Source organism: Phocoena sinus, chromosome 7, assembly GCF_008692025.1.
Source record: "Phocoena sinus isolate mPhoSin1 chromosome 7, mPhoSin1.pri, whole genome shotgun sequence".
In the NCBI taxonomy this organism is placed as follows: Eukaryota; Metazoa; Chordata; class Mammalia; order Artiodactyla; family Phocoenidae; genus Phocoena; species Phocoena sinus.
The window spans coordinates 63,303,873-63,325,756 of NC_045769.1; the positions used below are offsets into that span (position 1 = coordinate 63,303,873).

General features: G+C 34.9%; 1 protein-coding gene across 3 annotated transcripts in view; it reads right to left on the minus strand.

Annotated features, from left to right (window-relative positions):
* UBR3 (ubiquitin protein ligase E3 component n-recognin 3) overlaps window positions 1-21,884 on the minus strand; it is a 232,659-nt gene that overhangs the window by 178,539 nt on the left and 32,236 nt on the right. For 2 of the 3 annotated variants that reach the window (XM_032637365.1, XM_032637363.1), the window contains exons 2-5: window positions 12,658-12,797; window positions 9,791-9,949; window positions 4,992-5,135; window positions 4,381-4,430 (exon numbers count right to left, since the gene is read on the minus strand). In XM_032637365.1, the coding sequence (XP_032493256.1) occupies window positions 4,381-4,430; window positions 4,992-5,135; window positions 9,791-9,949; window positions 12,658-12,797 (493 nt within the window). The remainder of the gene's footprint in view (window positions 1-4,380; window positions 4,431-4,991; window positions 5,136-9,790; window positions 9,950-12,657; window positions 12,798-21,884) is intronic. The other variant, XM_032637364.1, reaches the window with a different exon arrangement.

Sequence of the window (21,884 nt, forward strand, 5' to 3'; positions counted from 1 at the left end):
TCACAAGGAACAGGATGCAGTGGAAGTGATACTATGTAACTTCCAAGGCTAGCTCAGAAAAGGCTCCACAGCTTCTGCTCTTGAGCTACTCATCCTGGGAGAAGCCATAACTATATGAGAAGTCCCAACAACTTGAGACCACCATACTGGAAAAGCCACATGCAGGCTGAGCTCCCTGTGCACAGTCGGCATCAGCTGCCAGCTCTGTCCATCAGCCATCTTAAATCTCCATCTCAGCTGAGCCTTCAGATGACTGCAGTTGCAGCCAACAACTAACAGGAATCGCATGAGATAAGCAAGTGAGAACTGCCTGGCTGCCATTCCCAAATTCCTGAGTCAAAGAATTGTGAGCAAAACAAAAAATGGTAATTTTAAGCCACAAAGTTTAGGACAAATTTGCTGTATAGAAATAATAAGAAGAACAGTGGCTTATATACTTTACATAAAAAACTAAAGACCAGCAGGGAGGAGACCTAGCGACCATTTGCAACTCCACTACTAACTAGACAAAATTCACTTGCCTGGGTGAATCAGTTAATTCTTTGGAATTCAGCTTCCTCATCTATAAGAGAGTTAGGCAAGATGAACTTTAAGGTCTCCTTTAGCTCTAGCATTCATTAAATTTTTAAACCTGCAAATTGCCTCCTCCTGATTCCCATTTTTGTTTTGTTATATACAACTTTTCGATTTCTAACTCAAGATTTGACTTTGTAGTACATAAGTCAATAAAACATAAATGAATTTTTTGTATAAAAATTATGATCACAATCTTAAATAGAAAATTTCCTATCACTAAAACCCTTTTATGATCGGCCCTGGGTAATGGTCTTATCTTTGTACTTTTCCATACTTCTCATTTTAAATATGTGTGTGAGACTTTTATAATCAGAAAAATAAATCTAATAAAATTTAAGATATGCCTACCCTGTAATCTAGCAATTCCATATCTCAGAGAACTATTTGCACATCTGCACAAAAAGAAATATAAGCATTGTATCTTTAATTAAAAATTGGAAATTATAAAAATGTTTGGATAAACTGTAGTTTATTCATATTTCAGAATACTGGCAAAACAACTACAATGTATTTGTGTGATATTTGGGTAAATTTTTAATTTAAATTTTAAAGTTAAACTTCATCACTCTTAAACCATGCTTTAATAAACTATTTCCTCTGGAAAGATGAGCAGAAATGTCTATCATACGACCTATGATAGCTCAAAACTTCAGTATTTGAATCCCTTCTACATATAAAGCACTAGGACAGAAAACATTTATCAGGAGCCTAATTTGTATCTGGTTCATAATAGGTAATCCATACGTTATCCCATTTAATCCTAACATTAGAATTATCACCATTTTTTCATGAGGAAACTGATGTTCAGAAGTTTAAAACCTGGCAGAAAGCACAGCAATATTATGAGGCAATATTCAAACTCAGATCTGCCTAACTCTGAAACTCAAATTTCTCTTAAAGAAAAACCAAAATAGGGCTTCCCTGGTGGCGCAGTGGTTGGGAGTCCACCTGCCGATGCAGGGGACAGGGGTTCGTGCCCCGGTCCGGAAGGATCCCACATGCTGTGGAGCGGCCGGGCCCGTGAGCCATGGCCACTGAGCCTGCGTGTCCAGAGCCTGTACTCCACAATGGAAGAGGCCACAGCAGTGAGAGGCCCACGTACCGCAAAAAAAAAAGAAAAACCAAAATAGATATCCCTTCAATCCACTTCCAGCTAAACAACTCTACTTCAAATTCTTAAGATTTCAGATGTCCAAATGACCCCATTTTCAATCCAATTGGAAAATGTGATAAATATATAAACTATAAAAAGTAATTTTAAATAGACTAAAAGTTTAATTATAAAGTATGATTTAAAGATCAGAAAGTCTTACTGTTTTTAAATATATAAGTTAAATATAATTCACATACTCTAAAAGTGTTCTCAGCTACTATTATAAAAAGTGTTTTATGAGAAAACATACTGAAATGAAGTATTTTTTAAATGAAGTATTTTGAAGTTGTCACCATCAAAAAGCATTTACTACAATATTTACACTGAGACATAATCATAATTAAGAAACAAATGATTATATAAATTATATTACACACAGAAGTTGCTGAAACAAAGAATCTAAAAGAAGTGAACAGAAGAGAGGACCTAAAAAGAACAGAGTAAAAGCAATGGTAATGACCAAAGAAAGGCCCTATTTCAAATCCTCTGATATCCCTCGAGAAATTATTTCTAGAAGAAATTCAAAAGCCATCCCCCAGCCCCTCCCCCCACTACGCACAGCCTGTGCTCCGCAGCGGGAGGCCACGGCAGTGAGAGGCCCGTGTACCGAAAAAAAAAAAAAAAAAAAAAAAAAGAAAAAGAAAGCAGAACAACCAATTTAAAATCGTATGTCTATCTATTACCTAATCACTTCCCTCTTCGACATGTGAAAAATTAGCATTCTTACCCCCATTACTCGCTTCCCCTAGCTTCAAAACAAAATTATTACTGTTTTAGTCAATAGTGTATATATTTTTGAAAGTCTATTTTAAATATCAGCAAGTTTTCCCCATTTGTCATTATGGCAGCAGTGTTCTTAGAAGTAACTCTTTAAAGCTAAAAAAAACAAAAAAGCAAAAATTATAGCTAACCATTTATACAATTTTTTAAATGATTTTATTTTAATTTATTTATTTAACAAACATACATATAGTGTTACAATATGCCAGGCACTACTGCTCTGAGTGCTTCCATATATTAACTCATTCAATCATCATCATAACCCCAGGCATTAAGTACTATTATTACCTCCATTTTACAGGTGAGGAAATTCAGGCATGGAGAAATTGGTACCTATCCAAAGTCACACTACTAATTGGTACAGAAGCCAGATTCAAACCCAGACACTCTACTTCCAGAGTAAAACTCAGAAGCAGTATACTAAACTACCTAGGGACTTCCCTGGTGGCCCAGTGGTAAAGAGTCCTCCTTCCAATGCAGGGGACGCAGGTTCGATCCCTGGTTGGGGAACTAAGATCTCACATGCCACGGGGCAATTAAGCCTGCATGCCACAACTACTGAGCCCACACACCGCAACTACAGAGCCCGCGCTCTCTAGGGCCCACACGCCAAAACTAGAGACAAGCCCAGGCCACAATGAAAGATCCTACATGCCACAACAAAGATCCCACGTGCCAGAACTAAGACCCAAGGCAACCAAATAAATATTTCAAATAAATAAATAAACTGCCTATCCAATTTGTTGAAAACTCTTTAAAATTGTTAGTCCAGGGACTTCCCTGGCGGTCCAGTGGTTGGTTAAGACTTCGCCTTCCGATGCAGGGGGTGTGGGTTCAATCCCTGGTTGGGGAACTAAGATCCTACACGCCTTGCGGCCAAAAACCAAAACATAAAACAGAAGCAATATTGTAACAAATTCAATAAAGACTTTAAAAATAAATAAATAAATAAAAATTTTTTAAAATAATAAATGAAATAAAATTGTTAGACCAAAATGAGACTCCACAAAATGTTGCATTTTGTGGGAGCCTTCTTAGAGGGGAAATATACTACTACAAAGTTTAAATTATAAGGCATTAGATCAATTATAAGACTTCCATAAAAGAAATCATGTTTTCAAAAGAAGGATATTTGGCTTAGTTCATATGATATTATCAAATCAAAATGGGTTTTCAAAGGAAAAACATGTAAATGTTTAACAACGATTTAGTTTTTAAAATGTCAATCATTAAATACATAAATCAATAAAAATATGAAATTTAGGTTTTATAGAAACCAAGATTATAAACAGATATAAGTCAAAAAACAATTATTTGCTTACAAATTGTATACTAACAAAATACAGGAATGTTATAAGGAATTTATTAGAAACATTTATTATTAATAAACACTATAAAAGTTGAAATTTCAAATTAACAATCTATTGCCCAGTACATTGCTTTTTTTGATAACCTTTGACATATAAGATATAACCTTATTATGAGATTAGAAAAGAAGCTACATTTCACATTCTTCTAGCAAATTATTCTAGACTTAGCTAAATTTTTTAACAACAATTTCATTGTGCATATGACAACTTGGATAAATTTGGGGATATTTTCATAGGAGAAATATCTCTATGTCTTTCTATCTCCCATTTCTAAACTGTGAAAAGAGAAATGAATTTACAAACAAGAAGTAAAAATCTAGTTGTAGTTCTCGTCCTGTCACTAAGTAACTGTGTGACCTTGACTAAGTTATTCCACTCTGGGGTTCAGCGTCCATGTCTATAAAATGAGGAATTCCAACTAGATAATACCCACAAATCTGTACGGTAGTTCTTAAACTTTTAAAATTCTACTTTTAAAAAGTTTCAAATGTTGAATCTCACCTCATCTGAAGAATCTAGTTGTCCCAATGTTCCTGTTGCACCTGCAAAACCTTTGGAAAGGAGAAAAAAGATTGCCCTTCATAATTGTTATATATTGCTTTACTTTAAAATTATTTTGAGACATAACAATATCAAAAAACTAAGTTTTGTTAAGACAACTCATTCTAACAGTTATTTTGGCAGAAATCAACATTTATCTTCAATAAATTTGAGCCTAACAGGCTTATACTTCAATAGGAAATCTCCAGTGAAAACCCAGATTTAATAATTACACATGGTATTTCAGAAGGATTGCTTTCTTTTACTTTTAAACCATGGTTTACTAAAATATTGAACTACTAAACTTTGGGGCTACTCTTAAATAGCAACTGCTACATTTTTCATGAGTTAGAACCAGAACCTCTGATAAACTAACTAAATTTCGCTTAAGAAAAATGAAATATCTTCTTTGATGACTCTATCCTTTCTTGCTTCCAATTTTACTACTTTCACTACTTTCTTACAAAGAATGACACAGCACTTAAATTTCTTCAATAATGAGTAATGTTTGAAGGGTTTTTTGTTTTAGTACAGAAAAGTTATCATTGTTCAAATTAAATATTTAAACAAACCTTGAACTGCCAGAGTGCTAGTGCCAGCAGATGGTTCTTGTATACCATATACAAGTTTATCCTCAGGATATGTAAGTCCAGAGCTCTTCAAAGCTATAAGGTATTTTTCATGACTTTTCCTTGCATAAGCATTTTCTCCAAGACCTAATATTTAAAATAAATTTAAAATCAGAAAAAATATTCCATTCAAAACATAAGTACAGCCATCTCAATAACTAATGTATACACATATAAAATAGATGAATATTCTAATGGAGGGGAAACCCTAGAATGAATAATATAAGATAGCTTCAGACAACATTTTTGTGCTCATGTTTGGCATTAACAATCTCAGAATGCACAGCATGTTTATAACAAATAATGAAATCCACTAACTAACTGGGTATCTAGAATATGCCAGAGATTACATACAAAATACAGGGGGTGCAAAGATTAATAAGACATGATTCCTGCCTTCAAGGAACTTAAAATTACTATAAAGAAAGGCAGATAATACGGTAAATGACAATTACGTAGCAGACTTCACCATCTGGTTTAACAACCTGTGCTCTCATAATACCATGCAGCCAGACTTAACCCAAAGCAGTTTTTGGAAAGGTTTTCTAGAGAAGATAATGCCTGAGTAGAATTTTCAAACAGTAACTGAGATTACTAATTTCTGTTTTACCAAGCATAAAATGTTTTTATAATCACATTTAAGGATAAAAGTATAATTTCTACAGAAGCAGCAGTTAAAACAAATTTATTCCAAAATTTTGAGAAGTTTAGGTCCTAGAATTAAACAATCCTAGGTCTTTCACTTTAGCATTTGAGCATATTAATGCCAATTTTGTCTTTTGTTTTTTAATATATTATGGAGAACAGAATAACAACAAAATAAAAATACTGACATTTGAAAGTTCTTTAAAAGGAAAAATTATTCTCTGTCTGAAAGCCAAGTTACCATGTCATTTGCCACCTCTTAAGCAGATTATATATCTTTAATTAAGGTTTCAATCTCTCTGATTATAAAAATATATAGTAAATGAGTTTCTTTAGTATTTGCTGAGCTTTTCTCAATTTCCTCTCTTTGCTAGCCTCAATAATTGCAATAGATTAGTTTTGCTTTTTAAATCTCTGCCCAATGTCTGTCTGGGATAGTTTAAAAAAAAACAAAAAACAGGGCTTCCCTGGTGGCGCAGTGGTTGAGAGTCCGCCTGCCGATACACAGGACACGGGTTCGTGCCCCGGTCCGGGAAGATACCACATGCCGCGGCGCGGCTAGGCCCGTGAGCCATGGCCGCTGAGCCTGTGCGTCCGGAGCCTGTGCTCCGCAATGGGAGAGGCCACAACAGTGAGAGGCCCGCGTACCGCAAAAAAAAAAAAAAACAAACAAAAACCTTCAGCACAGATTAAACAGATAGGAATACATCTATCCTTCAATTCAAGTCCAAAACTAAAAACAACCAGTTAGTCTATAAAGAATAAAGGACTTCTAGGGGTCCTATGTAAGAAATGACTAAATGTCTCCTGAATAATAAAAGCCATGTATTATCTCAATAATAATAGATGAAATTTTTGTAATACTTTTAACTAACAAAATACACTTCATCAACCCCTCACAACAAGCCTGAGAAAAATGAACATATTATCACCATTTTTATAAGTGAGGAAACTGAGGCTTACAAAGATAACATAATAACCAGTGAGTAAGCAAGCAGTGATTAGAAATGAACCTAGACTACAAATTTTAAACTTCTGAATCAAACCTAATGTAATTTCCATCACTACAAGTTAGCTAAAGATTTTTGTTGTTTTGTTTTTTAATTTCAAGAAATAAGAATTTAAAAGAATTGTAGAACTAAAAGAAGACAATTACCATAAATCATTCTCAAGGAATACATTCTTACAATGGTTAAGAACAACTTGCTGTTCTTTTTCCCAACAGTTGATAGTTTCTGATTACAGTACCATTTTCTAGGCTGAAGAAATAACAGACCTTCAGGTATAATTCTGATCTCTCTCTAGCATCATCACCAAAACTCAAACACAAGTTACCATCATTTTATCCTAGGCTGCTGCACTTGAGCTTCTGTTCTTGCCCCTTCCCATCTATTCTTGGCAAAATAACAAGCCATCTTTTTAAAGCACATATCTGATCATGTCACTCTTCAGATTAAAATATACCCATGACTTCCCACTACATTCAGGATAAGATATAAAACCTTAAATAGCTAACAAGGGCCTACCTAATCTGGATCTAGCCTAATGTGGTAGCCTTACTTGGGCCACTATCCCCCTACATTCATTTCATTTCAACCACAATAGCCTTTTTTAGTCCCTTTTAAAAAAGTAAGCTCACTCTCACCCTAAATATTTCCACATACTGGTCCCTCTGCATGGAATCTAGGAGGTGCCTAAGTGTTATGTTCTTTATAAATATTTATCATGTTTGGGGTTCAGTAAGCATCTTGAATCTATAAATCAATGTTTTTCATCCAATTTGGGGAATTTTAGTCATGATTTTTTCAAATTTTTTTTCTGCCCCATTCCCACTCTCCTGTCCTCCTGGGAGTCCAATTACATGTACATTAGGTCATCTGATTCTATCTAACAGGTCCCTGAGGCTCTGTTGTGTTTTCTCTCTGTTCTCTAGATTGAATAATGTATTAATCTGTCTTCAAATTCACTAAGTCTTTCTTCTATCCTCTCCAAACTGCTGCTAAGTCCATCCAGTGAACTTGTCAATTGCATTCTACAGTAATTGTCAGTTCTAGAATTTTTTTGTTATTGTTTACATTTCTTCACTAAGATTCCTGATCTCTTCACTCACTAACACCATATTTTCCTTTACTTATTTGAACATATTTTCCTTTAATTTCTTCAACATATTTATAATAGTTGCTTTAATGTCTTTATCTGCTAAATCTAATATCTAGGCCATTTCAAGGTCAATTTCTATTACTGTCCTTTTTCTTGGACATTCTAATGACATGTTATCAAAGATTCTGGATTCTGTTACCTTCCTTTGAAGAGTATTAATTTTAATTCCACAAGACATTCAATAAACAGTCTGATCACCTAGAACTCATAAATACTTGGTTTTATACTTTGTAAGGGGCAGATTTATAGAAAGCCTGAGATTCTTAAAAAAGCCCTGTAAATTGACAGGAATAATCTCCAAACTCTGTCAGGGTTCTAGGCTCCATTAAGGCTGATCTAGAGTAGAACCTACTCTCAGGTGTAGTCTTCTGGTGTGTCAACTTGATGCCTAGGGTATTGGTAAGGTCTCTCTAGTCTGGTTGCACTGATACTCCAATGTCTCCCAACACTGCCTAACCTTTATCTTTAAAAGCTGTTTTTAACCCCATAGCAGTAACCCCACAGCACTCTCTAATAAGCCTTAGGTAGTCTCATCCTGTACATGTGTATCTCAGTTCTCAGCCAAGCACTTCTAGGGGTCCCTCATACATCTACCCCACAAACTCTTGCTATTCTGCCCCAAAGATTCCAGTTTCCAACTGCTTCAGCTGCCCTAAACTGTGACCTCTGCCTCCTTAACTCAGCTGGACCACCACGCCCTGCTTCAATGCCAGCCCTCTATACTACAGTCAGGAAGTTATCCCCAGACAGAGATTCAGAGAATTGTGAGGCTCATCTCATGCTTTTCCTTTCTCCCAAAGGTTTACAGTCTTGTGCTGCCTGCTGTCTAATGTCTGAAAACAACTGCCTCACATTTTTTCCAGTTTTATGTTATTGACATAAGGGCTAGTCCAGTAGTCAGAAGCAGAAAACGTTCTCTACCCAGAATCTAATTCCACCCCATTACCACCCAACTCGCCACATCCTCTAGCTAAATGACTTTCTCTCAATGTTTTACTTCAAATGTCACTTCCTCAGTGAAGCTCTCCCACCTCCTCCATCAGTGAAATCAGGTCTCCCTTTTATACACACTTGTCCTATCCCTTCACAGTTATTTACTACAGTTTATACTTACACAATATTTTGGTTTGGAGACTTTGTTAATGTCATCTCACTCACTAGACCATAAGCTTTATAAGGGCAGAGATAGGAGTACCTGGCTTACTACGTACCTTCCCTACTCCAAGCTCTAATACCTAGCCCAAAGCCAAGCACACAGTGGGTGCTTAATGAGTACTCACTAAAGAAATAAATACATCAGATAAGACTATCTCTAAATAATACATGGTTAACAGTACACATAAAAACTTCACCACTCTAAAGAAAGAAGGTATACTTCAATTTTCAAAACATGCTGCTCATGAGCCAGCATAAAGAACACTATTTAAACTATTTATAAGATTTTTAAATAATTGATATATTTACCATACTATAAATTTGAACTAAAGGTTTAAAAACGAAATTATTTTATATAACAGTACAAATATACTTAATAATTCCAAGTTTAATAACTTAAATTCTACATCACTATAAAATCCTAGGCCACACGACACAAATGTTTAGAATAACAAAAATGAAGACACAAAAGTGGTTGCTGTTATTGTTTGGAAAAGGGGAAGTGGAATATAATTACGAATATGTCACACCAAATTTAGGAAACCTGGGTTCTAGTCCCAACTCTAAAATCAGGTAGTTGTGAGGTCTTAAACTGGTCATTTAATTTTTCTGGGGTTCAATTTCTTCATCCATAAACTAAGAAGTATTCTTAATAACTTCCAGCTTTAGCATTCTATTAAAAAAATCTACATTTTACTTTTAAGTTCTAAAATACACAACTTTTAAATTATTTTAGTAATATAAGTAAATTTTAACTTTCTTCTCTTCTAAATTTTACTCACCAGAAGTCAGATCTTTGTAGCTTTGTTGGTTTGTCAAAACCTGAGTAAGGACAGACCGCATTGCTCCTCCCATTTTAGTTAGATCTTCTAAAAAGGAAATTTGAGGTTCCAAAAGCTGAAGGACTTTGTTAAGGTCTTTTTCTGATGGTACATCAGCTGCTAAAAAAAATATAATCAACTTTAAAATATTTTGCTAAGAACAATATTTTATTCTTTAAAATTACGATGACTTAGATGAAAGTATTTTATAATCAAAAAGTTAATATAAGAATTCTCTTTAGAAAGCAGGAGCCCACCAAGCACCCAGCCTAGGATAGACTTGTTTAGGAAGTCAGTCCTCTGAGAAAAGACTGATGGGGAAAAGAGATGACTTCATAAGGTATTAAGCACTTAATTTGTGTAAGAAGCATTCAATTTAGGGTCCTAAACTTCCAGATATATATGTAATCATAAGATCATCTCAAAATTAAATAAACAGTGTTTAAGAAAAAAGTTAAGATCACTCTCTAAAATAAAACAGGACAAATGAAATATATCGAGATAGTATAAGAATATTAGGACAAAATTATGTCAGCTCTAAATTTAAACCTTTGTAGCAAATAACCCATCCATTATCATATTCCAAAAATACAGATTCATATTAGCTAGAGGTCAAAGCAACTAAAATGAAAAATATGGATTTTTTACTAAAACAATTTTAAAATACCAGGCAAGATATGCTGGTAGAGGGGGAGAGAAGAAACCTGGACAGCAACTAAAAAAGAATATTTAAGAGGAAAAGAAAAAAAGATGTTTTAGAGAAACTGAGGTCTAAAAGGAAGAAGTGAATAGAGAGATTTAGAGCTTAGCCATAACTGGTTAAAAGAAGAATACATATAACGAAGCTAACAGGGGGCCTGTGTGCCCAGGAAAGGGGTCATCAAGTTCATTCAATATTTATTCAGTATCTACTACATGACAAGCACTGAGAAGCAGAACTAAATAAGACATAGTTCCTACCCCCAAGGAACTCACAACCTAGTTCAAAGATAACCTGTGAATGAAATTCTAGATAACTCTGAGTCATGGAATCCAAGCCAAAAAACCTTACTTTTTCAGTAGAAAACCAATACCATATATTATTCTTCTTTATATTCTCCCCAATGACTTATGTAGTAACATAGTAGATATTTAATTAGCATTTGTTCTTGATTTCCAAGGGCTCAAACACAAGCTCTGACACTGGTCTAAGGATGGTAGGGTGAAATGGCAAATGGAATTCAAGGCAACTGTCAAACCACAAGATTATCTGAGCTTCCATATCTCAGATTAGATGATTTCAAGTCCTTTCTTTAATTTTAAACAGTGATCTCTGCAGAAAGTAATGCAGAGATTTTGCATACACAGAAGAAATTAATGCTGAGCACAAGTGGTAATATACAGAGGGAAACTTCATGAACCTAAGTTCATGAAACTCATCTTAAGACAAAAAAAGTACTTCCATTCATTCCTTTATGTTTTCAGATAATGGTAACATAATTATCAAAGCTATGTATGTATGTCATCTACCACTTAGAACTGCTAAATGTCACCAAGGAAAAAATAAATATAATACACTCGTATGAATTACTCTTTGATTAAACTAACTGTAAGCTTTATGGTTCTCATAATAAATGATTTCTACCTATTACTTTTCTAAAATAGGACACTTGTAGTACAAAATGTAAACATCCAAAAAATCTGTTAACTAGCATATGAGAAATAAAATGGAAGGCAATTTCAATAACCCAGCTGGTCTCCACTTCCTTCATTCCAAAGAGAAAGCAGTTTGGGACTAAATCAAAATAATATTTCTTTCTATATTTTAAGACATACTCTGAGAGGAACAGAAGTACTTGACAAAAGATTGTATATTTTGCTTAAAATGTAAAAGTGAAGAACTATAAGTATTCGCTCACAATGCAAATAACATGATAGTTCTAGAAATGATGAAGATACATATTTCTTCACACTTTTAGGATGGAAAATAGAAGATAAACATGTGTGCCATAGTTTCAAATTGGATTTAAGATTTATAGAATTAAATAATTTAAAAGCTCTAAAAGTAATGCAAATGCAGTCCCTTAAATGATAAAAATCCAAGTATCACTAAAAAGGTAAAAGACATCATAAAAAGTTAATAAATTTGTTTCATACCACTAATTGATATCTGTAATTCACAATGTCAGACTGAGAACTTTAATAAATGTTATCTAAATACAAATATTTAACTAATGCATATTAATCAAGATTGTGACTAAATCTTAAAAGGTAAGAAGAATATCTGTAATTTGCATGTTTCTTTTCTCTTTTCAATACTATTAGGATCCTTACGCCCATGCATTCTACCGGTAATATGGGAGTGAGCAATTTGACCCTCTCATAAGTTATTATATATGGAGGGGAATAAAAATGTATAGACCTCTACAAAAAAGAGGGGGAGAGAGGGGGAGAGAAAGATACTGGTGAAATTTTTATCTTCTAAAAATCTAAGTTAAAGTCAAACATTTCCAGGACTTCTTAATTATGCTCTATTATAACAGAATCACAAATAAAGTCACTTTAACCCCATAAAATAATTATTTCCTCATCTGCAAAAGGCCAAATAAGTTTGATCAGAAACATTTACGATCCCAGCAGCAGAGACTGCCAAACTGTGCCTACTACAAGTATCAATGAGGTTATATAATTGATATTTAGTGTGTTTTTATTTAGTCTCTGTATTTCATAGTCATCACATAAAAAATGTTAAGCAAAAAAATGGTATCTGAAAAAACTCACTTCATTATTAGTGCTAAACTTTGCTGAGAACTTAAAAAGAGTACTAATGAAAAATGGATTAAACATACCTGGTTCATTATAGCCTTCTCTTAAGTACTGAATAAGACAAAAAATAAATCTTGGAAGAACAAATTCAGACATCATCAGTAAGTCTTTGGGGACACAGGGAATATTTGAACTTGATTTAATTTGATGCCTTTTGCAAAACCTGTAATATGAAAAAGAAAAGAATTAATGGCGATGTCGAATCTGCTAAGAATCTATTACTTCTATTTACAATATCCATAAACAGAATGTGGGCCAATATCAAAGCCAATGTATTACTCTTTTATGATTTTTTTTTTTTTTTTTTTTTTTTTTTTTTGTGATACGCGGGCCTGTCACCGCCGTGGCCTCTCCCGTTGCGGAGCACAGGCTCCAGACACGCAGGCTCAGTGGCCATGGCTCACAGGCCCAGCCGCTCCGCGGCATGCGGGATCTTCCCGGACTGGGTCATGAACCCGTGTCCCCTGCATTGGCAGGCGGACTCTCAACCACTGCGCCACCAGGGAAGCCCCATCTCTTTTATGATTTTTAAGGCACCAAGTTAAAAGAATATAGTTTTAATTGGTCTTTAAATAAAAATTGGCACTTAGGAAGATTTCTTCCTAATAAAAGACCATTCTAGTTAGATTCCAATTAGAATACAAAAACAAAATCTCATTACAGAGTTTATATTTTTTAACTACAATTTATTACTTGCAAGTATTACTTTATTACTTTTACCCTTTATAAACCATTAAGTACAAACTGATCATTCCCAAGAATTTGCATTTTCTATTCCTTAACTGTTTCGAACTTATTGCATTAATGAATAGATAAGTAATATCAATACTTAAAGTTTATTTGAAAAGTTTATACACTTAAGTATGCACATTCCTTCTAATCTTATTTATACTTATTTTAAAGTATGGTTGGAATATTTGAGCAAAAATGAAATAAACTATCCTATGTTCACAATCCAAATAGTCACAAATAAGGTATTTTGTGACCAAACACAAAATAACCACACTAAACATACAACATACCTAGAAGAAACTTATTACGATGGGTGGAGAAACTATTTTAGCTGAAAAACGTAAGAGATCTGAATAGAGAAAAACTACATTCCCAAATGGAAAAAACTTTTATTTTTCTAAAAAATGTCACTTCCACCAAACTTAATGACATTAGATTTAAATCCCAATGGGACTAATCACAAACTAATTCTAAAGTTCAAATGGAAGAATATATATGTTAAAAATAAATAAATAAAACTTAAGAAAAACTTAATGACAATGACCTAGACTTTAAAACATAGTATAAAGCTAATATAATTTAAGATCTGTAGTAATCTCTCTATAATGACCTATATGGGAAGATAATCTAAAAAAGAGTAGATATATGTATATGTATAACTGATTCACTTTGCTGTACAGCAGAAACTAACACAACATTGTAAATCAACTATACTCCAATAAAGATTTTTTTAAATTAAAGTAAAATCTGTGGTAATGTGATAACATCAATGGACCACAATGGAGTCTAGAAATAGACTATGTAATGACTATGTTAATCAATGTGGGGGGCGGGGGGGGGGGTAGAAGACTTTCAATAAATTGCTATAGGACAATTGATTCCATGCAGGAGACAAATTTGATCCTTACCTTACACCATATACAAACTATTATATATTCCATACAGATCAAAAAACAAATGTGAAAAAAATTACTAGGAAGAAAATAAACTATTCCCCTATATTATCTCAAAGAACAGAAGTCTAATAAGTAAGATTTGAAACCAAAAGTCATAAAAGAAAGATAAAAATTGGCTACATAAATCAAAAGTTTCTATGCAGAAAACAATTATTGTGTTACCAAAAAATATTTACAATAGATAAAACAGATGAAAGATTAATATCTATGATTTTTGACTCTAGAAAAATGGATTAAAAAAGAAAATAATTCAATAGAAAAATCAGCCAAAGTCATAAACAATTCACCAAAAAAGTGAATGGCTAAGAAACATATGAAAAGATGCTCAAGTTCTCTAATAATCAAATCAAAGAAATGAAGTTTATTAAAATAAAAAATGAATAAATAGAGAATCACCATTTTGTGATACCTACTAAAATAACTGACCCATGCAATGGAGCCATTAAAGGAAGGCTTGAGGGGAAATTTTCCACTTAGAGATCAGACTGTTACATCCTTATCAATCTCAGTTTAATTAGAAGTGAGAAAAAATCAGATGCTATGATGCTTGTGAAGTACAGAGCACCATTTACAAAGAGTTTTTACCAAACAAGTTGACCTTGAATGACACCAAGTCTCTAGAGCTAACTTCCATTTATAGGAAACATAAGAGATAAAGGAACAAGTTAAATGACACCACAAAAATAAATAAATAGACAAATCATGAATGTAGACCATCATACAGGACAACTGACTCCGTTTCTGCAAACTGTCAGTGGCAGGGAGAAAAAGGAGGTAGAAGGATCACTTATTAAAGAGGCCTGAGAAACCCAATAACTATGTGTTCACTGATTCTAACAAACCAACTTGAAACAGGCATTTTTTAGACAATAGGGGAAGTCCAATTAAGAACTAGGTACTAGTTCGTTAGATGATTTTATTAGGTAAGATAATGGCACTGTGATTACGTAAGAAAGTGTGGATATTTGATAATATTAAGGAATTATCTTGTGTAGGTATGATAACAACATTGTGGTTATCACTGAATAGGAAAGTCTTGTCTTTTACATGTATCTATATAAATATTTATGAATAAAATGCTACAATGTATGGGACTTGCTTCAGAATAACCTGGTTGGGTGAAGGAAGTAACTGGGAGTATACCAAGCCCAGCTTGAGTTGTTAATTGTAGAAACTGGGAGACTGATAAGGGGTTTTCTTATATTACACTCATTAAGCAGAATGTGGGGCAATATCAAAGCCAGAAAAATACCACTCCCTTCAGATTTTTAAGGCACCAAATCAAAAGGATGTAGTTTTAATTGGTCCTTAAAAAACATCACCAAACGGGACTTCCCTGGTGGCGCAGTGGTTAAGAACCCGCCTGCCAATGCAGGTGACATAGGTTCGAGCCCTGGTCCAGGAAGATCCTACATGCCATGGAGCAACTAAGCCCATGTGCCACAACTACTGAGCCTGCACTCTAGAGCCCGCGAGCTACAACTACTGAGCCCATGTGCCACAACTACTGAAGCCCACGAGCCTAGAGCCCGTGCTCTGCAACAAGAGAAACCACCACAATGAGAAGCCCACGCCCCGCAACAAAGAGTAGCCCCTGCTCACTACACTAGAGAAGACCCAACACAGCCAAGAAAATAAATAAATAAATAGCACCAAAGGAGTTTTTTCCTAATAAAATGTCGTATCAGTTGGGTTATACTCACTGCTTTTATATCTGTCTGAAATCTTCTGTACTAAAAAATTAAAAATTTTTTGAAAGAAAGGAAATATTCATATTGTCACACATTGTTCTATTTCATTGTCACACAATGTTTGGGATTTGTTTGAAAATACTTTAGCAAAAGAGAAAAAAGGGCAAATGTGGCAAAAATCTTGATAAACATTGAGTCCAATGATGGGTATATGGAGGTTGAATGTTCTGCTGTCTCTACCTTTGTGCAGGGTTGATATTTTTGGTAACACAAACATGTTTTTTCATCTTGCAGGTTAGGGAAAATTCACTTTACTAATTCACTGTTGGAAAGCATGTTCAGAAATTTGTTATCATACACATGGAAGCGTAAATAGATCCAGTTTTGGGTGTCATTTTGACAATATCTACTAAAACTTAATGTGTTCATAACCCTAGCTTAGCATTTCTATTTCTAGTAATTTATTATACAGAAATAATCCTAAATTTGCAAGATATATCTACAGATATATTCACTGTACCACAGTTTGCAATGCAAAAAAGTTAGAAACAACTCAAGTGTTCAGTAACAGAATAAAGATTAACCAAATTAGAGTAGATCAATAAAATACTTTGCATTTATTAAAAAGAATGAGGGAGATCAACAAGTACTGAAATAGAATTATATCCAAAATAAGTGAGAAAAGAATTACATAGCATATATATATATATATATATATACACACACACACACACACACATATATATACACACACACATATATTTTGGAGAAAGAATAGAAAAAAATATTAATATATGTAAGGAGAAAAATATTTAGAGAAATGTACACCAAATTTTGTGGAAATTAACTGAAAGCGGGTTATAGCATACTTTTACTTTCTACATTAATTCTACCTACAATGTTTGAATTTTGCATGGCAAATATATGTAAAACTGTGTAATCAAAACAAAAAAAATTTACTCCAAAAACAATAAGTTATGCCATTCATGTGACTTTAGTTCCACAGTTTGAACATTAACTCTTAACCTTTTTTGACTCATGGACACCTTTGAGAATCTAATGAAAGTTATAACTCTTTCTTTTTAAGAAAAATATACACAGATGGTCCAGTGGGTACGACTCTGCACTTCCAATGCAGGGGGCCCAGGTTCGATACCTGGTCAGGGAACTAGATCCTGCATGCATGCCACAACTAAGAAGTCCGCATGCCCCAAGTAAGAAGTCCGCATGCCTCAACTAAGAGTCTGCATGCCACAACTAAGAAGGCTGCATGCTGCAATGAAGATCCCAAGTGCCACAACCAAGACCTGGTGCAGAACGAATGAATGAATAAATAAATAAATTTTTAAAAAAAGAAAAATATACACAACCAAAAAAAATAAAACCAAGTGTTCACATACTACTGAAGTCTATCTACTCTTTAGACAGAGCTTCCAAACATCATGAGGTCAATAGATTACAGTGTAGAGACATGGATTTCATCAGTCCTCAGGCTGACAGACCAGGAGGGTCTGGGCAGCCTCCTCAGTTGTATGTGTGTCCCATCCAAATATCATTTTCATATTTATCATATAATGAAAAAAATTAGAAAGTATTACACCTTAAAGTCCAAATCTCTATTTAAAAGGGAAATAGAAACTTAAGAACTTCTTTCAGATGGGGTACACAAAATCTAAGTAAAATCAAAGAAATGTTTAAAATCCTACTCTATTTTAAAAACCTTTAAAGATTAAAAAAAAAAGAATCGGCTCTGTGAAACCTGTGGTGATCTAAGATAATTTAACTGAAGTGCTTACAAGCATGAATGTGAAGGAAAGAAAAAGGATAAAAGGAATGCCAAAAGAGAAGAAAGGGAAAACATACTGGGGCACAAAGACTAAAGGATACAATGAAAAAGCAGGAAGAGAGAAAAGATTAGATAAAGGAGGGCACAGAAAGCTCTCTTAGACACTTTCTGTGTAGGAAAGAAATTAATTCAAAAAGAGCTACTGGACAGAGAGTGAAGAACATTTGAACAATGTGTAGTGGGTTCAAGGAGTGACAATTCAACCTGCAACTAAGCTGAAGGAGCAGCAAGAATGGTCTAGGGCTTCCCTGGTGGCGCAGTGGTTGAGAGTCCGCCTGCCGATGCAGGGGACACGGGTTCGTGCCCCGGTCCGGGAAGATCCCACATGCCACGGAGTGGCTGGGCCCGTGAGCCATGGCCGCTGAGCCTGCGCGTCCGGAGCCTGTGCTTCGCAATGGAAGGGGCCACAACAGTGAGAGGCCCGCGTACCCCCCCCAAAAGAAGGGTAGCCCCTACTCACTGCAACTAGAGAAAGCCCGTGCACAGCAACGAAGACCCAATGCAGCCAAAAATAAATAAATAAATTTAAAAAAAAAAAAAAAAAAAAAAAGAATGGTCTAAGCAACCTAGGGACTGAGTTTACAAGAGTAACTATAAGATACTATAAGATCGACAAAACTGGTTTTTGTATTTCACGCTGAGAAAATAGTGTGGGGAACTAAAGCATCTTACATATTACATAGCAAGTGCTCAATAAAGGCTTGGTGAAACAAAGATTTAATCTAATAGTAGAACTCCAAAAATGATTTCAAGGGCGTCCAATTAAAGGAAAAACAGAAACCCATTTAATAATCCCAGATTTTCAAATATGTTTTTAAGAACCACTATATGCCTGGCACTTAGGCCTTAGGAATAGAGGCCTTGCTCTCATGGAGGTAACTTTCTACTGGAGGAGGGGGGAGGGGGGAGGGAAAGAGGGCAGGGCAGAGGAGAAACAAAAATATAAATATGAAAAATATGCTCTACAAAAATAATATCACAGCATGATTTATAGAACGCAGCCATTAGGTGCCTTTAAATTCGGTTTGTCAGGGAAAGCCTTTCTGAAGAGGTGATATTTGGGCTACAGACCAAATGAAATGAAGAAGCTACGCTAGGCATGCAAAGCTCTGTGGGTAGAACATATTGTCAAGAGGTATGACAAATGCAACCGCATATAATCAGGTACTAAAGATCTCTCCCCAAGCGAACAGAAAAAGGGCTTTTTAGACAACTGGTATGGTTCCAAAGGAAAAATGGCAGGAAGTAATGTGTTTGCATTTGCAGTTCACAGGTCACAGATATTTTCTTCAAGGAATCCAATGGTTTTGAATGAGTAAGAAGGCTAAATATTTCTTAAAGAAACAGGATGTTATGGAAATAAATAGAATGGTCAAATAGAAGTATAGAAACAGTTGATAAAATAATCTCTCCAAATTTAATTTTACCTCAACTTTTTAAAAATTTTTCATTGACATATAACTGACAGAAGATTGCTCAAAAGGTAAGTGTGCAGCTCAATGAAGTGTCACAAACTGAACACACCCATGTAGGCACCAATCAGACCAAGCCACATAATATTACCAGCATTCCAGAAACCCTCCTTGTTGATTCCACTGATACCAAATTTAAATGACTAAAAGCAGAGTTCTTGTATGCTGAGAAAAAGAGAGCAGGCAGAATAGGACAGGTGGGAAAGGGATAGGATGAGAAGAACAGAGAAGGGAGGAAAGAAAAACGACCAGAGCATTCTGGTCATCCATTTCCAAATTACTGAGACTTGGTTGGGGGCAGAAAGGCAAGGAGAAGCCAACTCAAATAACTCAACCACACATTTCAAAAATTAGAGAATCATCTGAAATAAGCTCCCCTAAAAATTAGACTGTGGCATGTACATTACATTCCCAACTTAGCACAAATTACATACAAATACATGATTTTGCATATAATTTAAGGTAATTCATAGAGATCTCTGGAGAGTTATACGTCCCAAATTAAAAGCCCCTGAAACAGTGGCTTCCCTGGTGGCGCAGTGGTTAAGAATCCACCTGCCTGGGGCTTCCCTGGTGGCGCAGTGGTTGAGAGTCCGCCTGCCGATGCAGGGGACACGGGTTCGTGCCCCGGTCCGGGAAGATCCCACATGCCGCGGAGTGGCTGGCCCGTGAGCCATGGCTGCTGAGCCTGCGCGTCCGGAGCCTGTGCTCCGCAAACAGTGAGAGGCCCGCATAGCGCAAAAAAAAAAAAAAAAAAAAGAATCCACCTGCCAATGCAGGGGATGTGGGTTCGATCCCTGGCCTGGGAAGATCCCACATGCCGCGGAGCGACTAAGACCATGCACCACAACTACTGAGCCTGCACTCTACAACTCATGCTCTGCAATGAGAAGCCCACGCACCGCAACGAATAGTAGCCCCTGCTTGCCTCAACTAGAGAAAGCCCATGTGCAGCAACGAAGACCCAACACAGCCAAAAATAAAAACAAATAAATACATTTATATTAAACAAAAAAAGCCCCTGAAATATTCTCTTCTCTTCATTTTACAGATAGGGAAGTATCAGAAACACTAAATGACACACCTAACCAATAAAATTGTTAAAAGACTCCTGAAGATCACAAAAGGCATATTGTAAAGATATATTGTATCTAACTAATCTATGTATTTAATATGACCTCAGAAAAAATATCAGTAAGGAACAAACAAGATGATTCTGAAGTTCCAACAGAAAATTAAGAATAGCTAAGAAAATTCTGTAAAATAAGTGTAATGAAAGTAGAATAGTTTTATCAGGTATTAACTTATTTTGAAGTTAAAATAATCAAAACAGTGTTGTTGGAACTTCCCTGGTGGTCCGGTGGGTAAGACTCCACGCTCCCAATGCAGGGGGCCCGGGGTTCAATCCCTGGTCAGGGAACTAGATCCCACATGCATGCTACAACTAAGAGTCCACATGCTGCAACTAAGAAGCCCACATGCCACAACTAAGAAGTCCGCATGCCACAACTAAGATCCCACGTGCCACAACTAAGACCTGGCACAGAATGAATGAATGAATAAATAAATAAATTTTTTTTTAAAAAAGAAAAAAGTGTTTAAAAAAAAGTCTTGTTATCTAGCTTTTAGGGAGCTTACATTCTAGAGAGTAGACATTAATGATAAATGCAATTAAATAAACTATAAAGTAAACCAAGTGGAAGTTGGGACAGAAATTCACCTATATGTGTACTTACACCATTTCTCTAGATATACATTTCTACATCTTTAATATGTATGGCTTGATTAAGGTACAGATTCATCTCATGTCTAAAATTGTTAGATTACATGAATAGTTAAGAAACAAAAGGAAACATTTTAAATTCCATCTATGTAAGTTTAATATTACTTATTGGGGCCTAAAGTACTAGAAAAGTAAAAGTAAAATATTTATGAAAACTAAAAGTTCTAAATTCAATTAGAGAAGGCATATAAGATCAGAAGATTTGAAAGCAAAATTAAAGACATCAATGTATTTAACTTTTAAGATAATAAATAAATTATAAATTGAATGCTTGAAGGCAGAAAGAAAACAATGTGGTAATGGTACATGAAAAGATGTTATCAATGGACAGATTAATTACTGTGAGTCCACAAACAGAATCAAATATATGTGGAATTTAATTTATGACAAAGGCAGATTTCAAATCTATGAGGAAACATGGCTCATTCAGAGAAATGGTACTGAGATAAATGAATAACCAGCCAGTTTGGGGGTGGCAGGGGAGAATCTCCTCACACCTTACACCATGATAATAAATAAATAAGACCCATATCAAACTTCTACAGATGAAAAATACAACATTAGAAACAAAAAATATATACCTGATGGGATAACAGTAGATTAGACACAAGAAAGAAAAGATCAGTAGTTTACTGACGAAGCAATAAGAAACTATACAAAATAAAGCATGGAGACTGAGAAAAAGAACAGAGTCTTTGTGAGGTGTGGGATAATAACAAGCAATATTGCATTATATTGGAATCCCAAAAAGGGGAGAAGATGAGACAGAA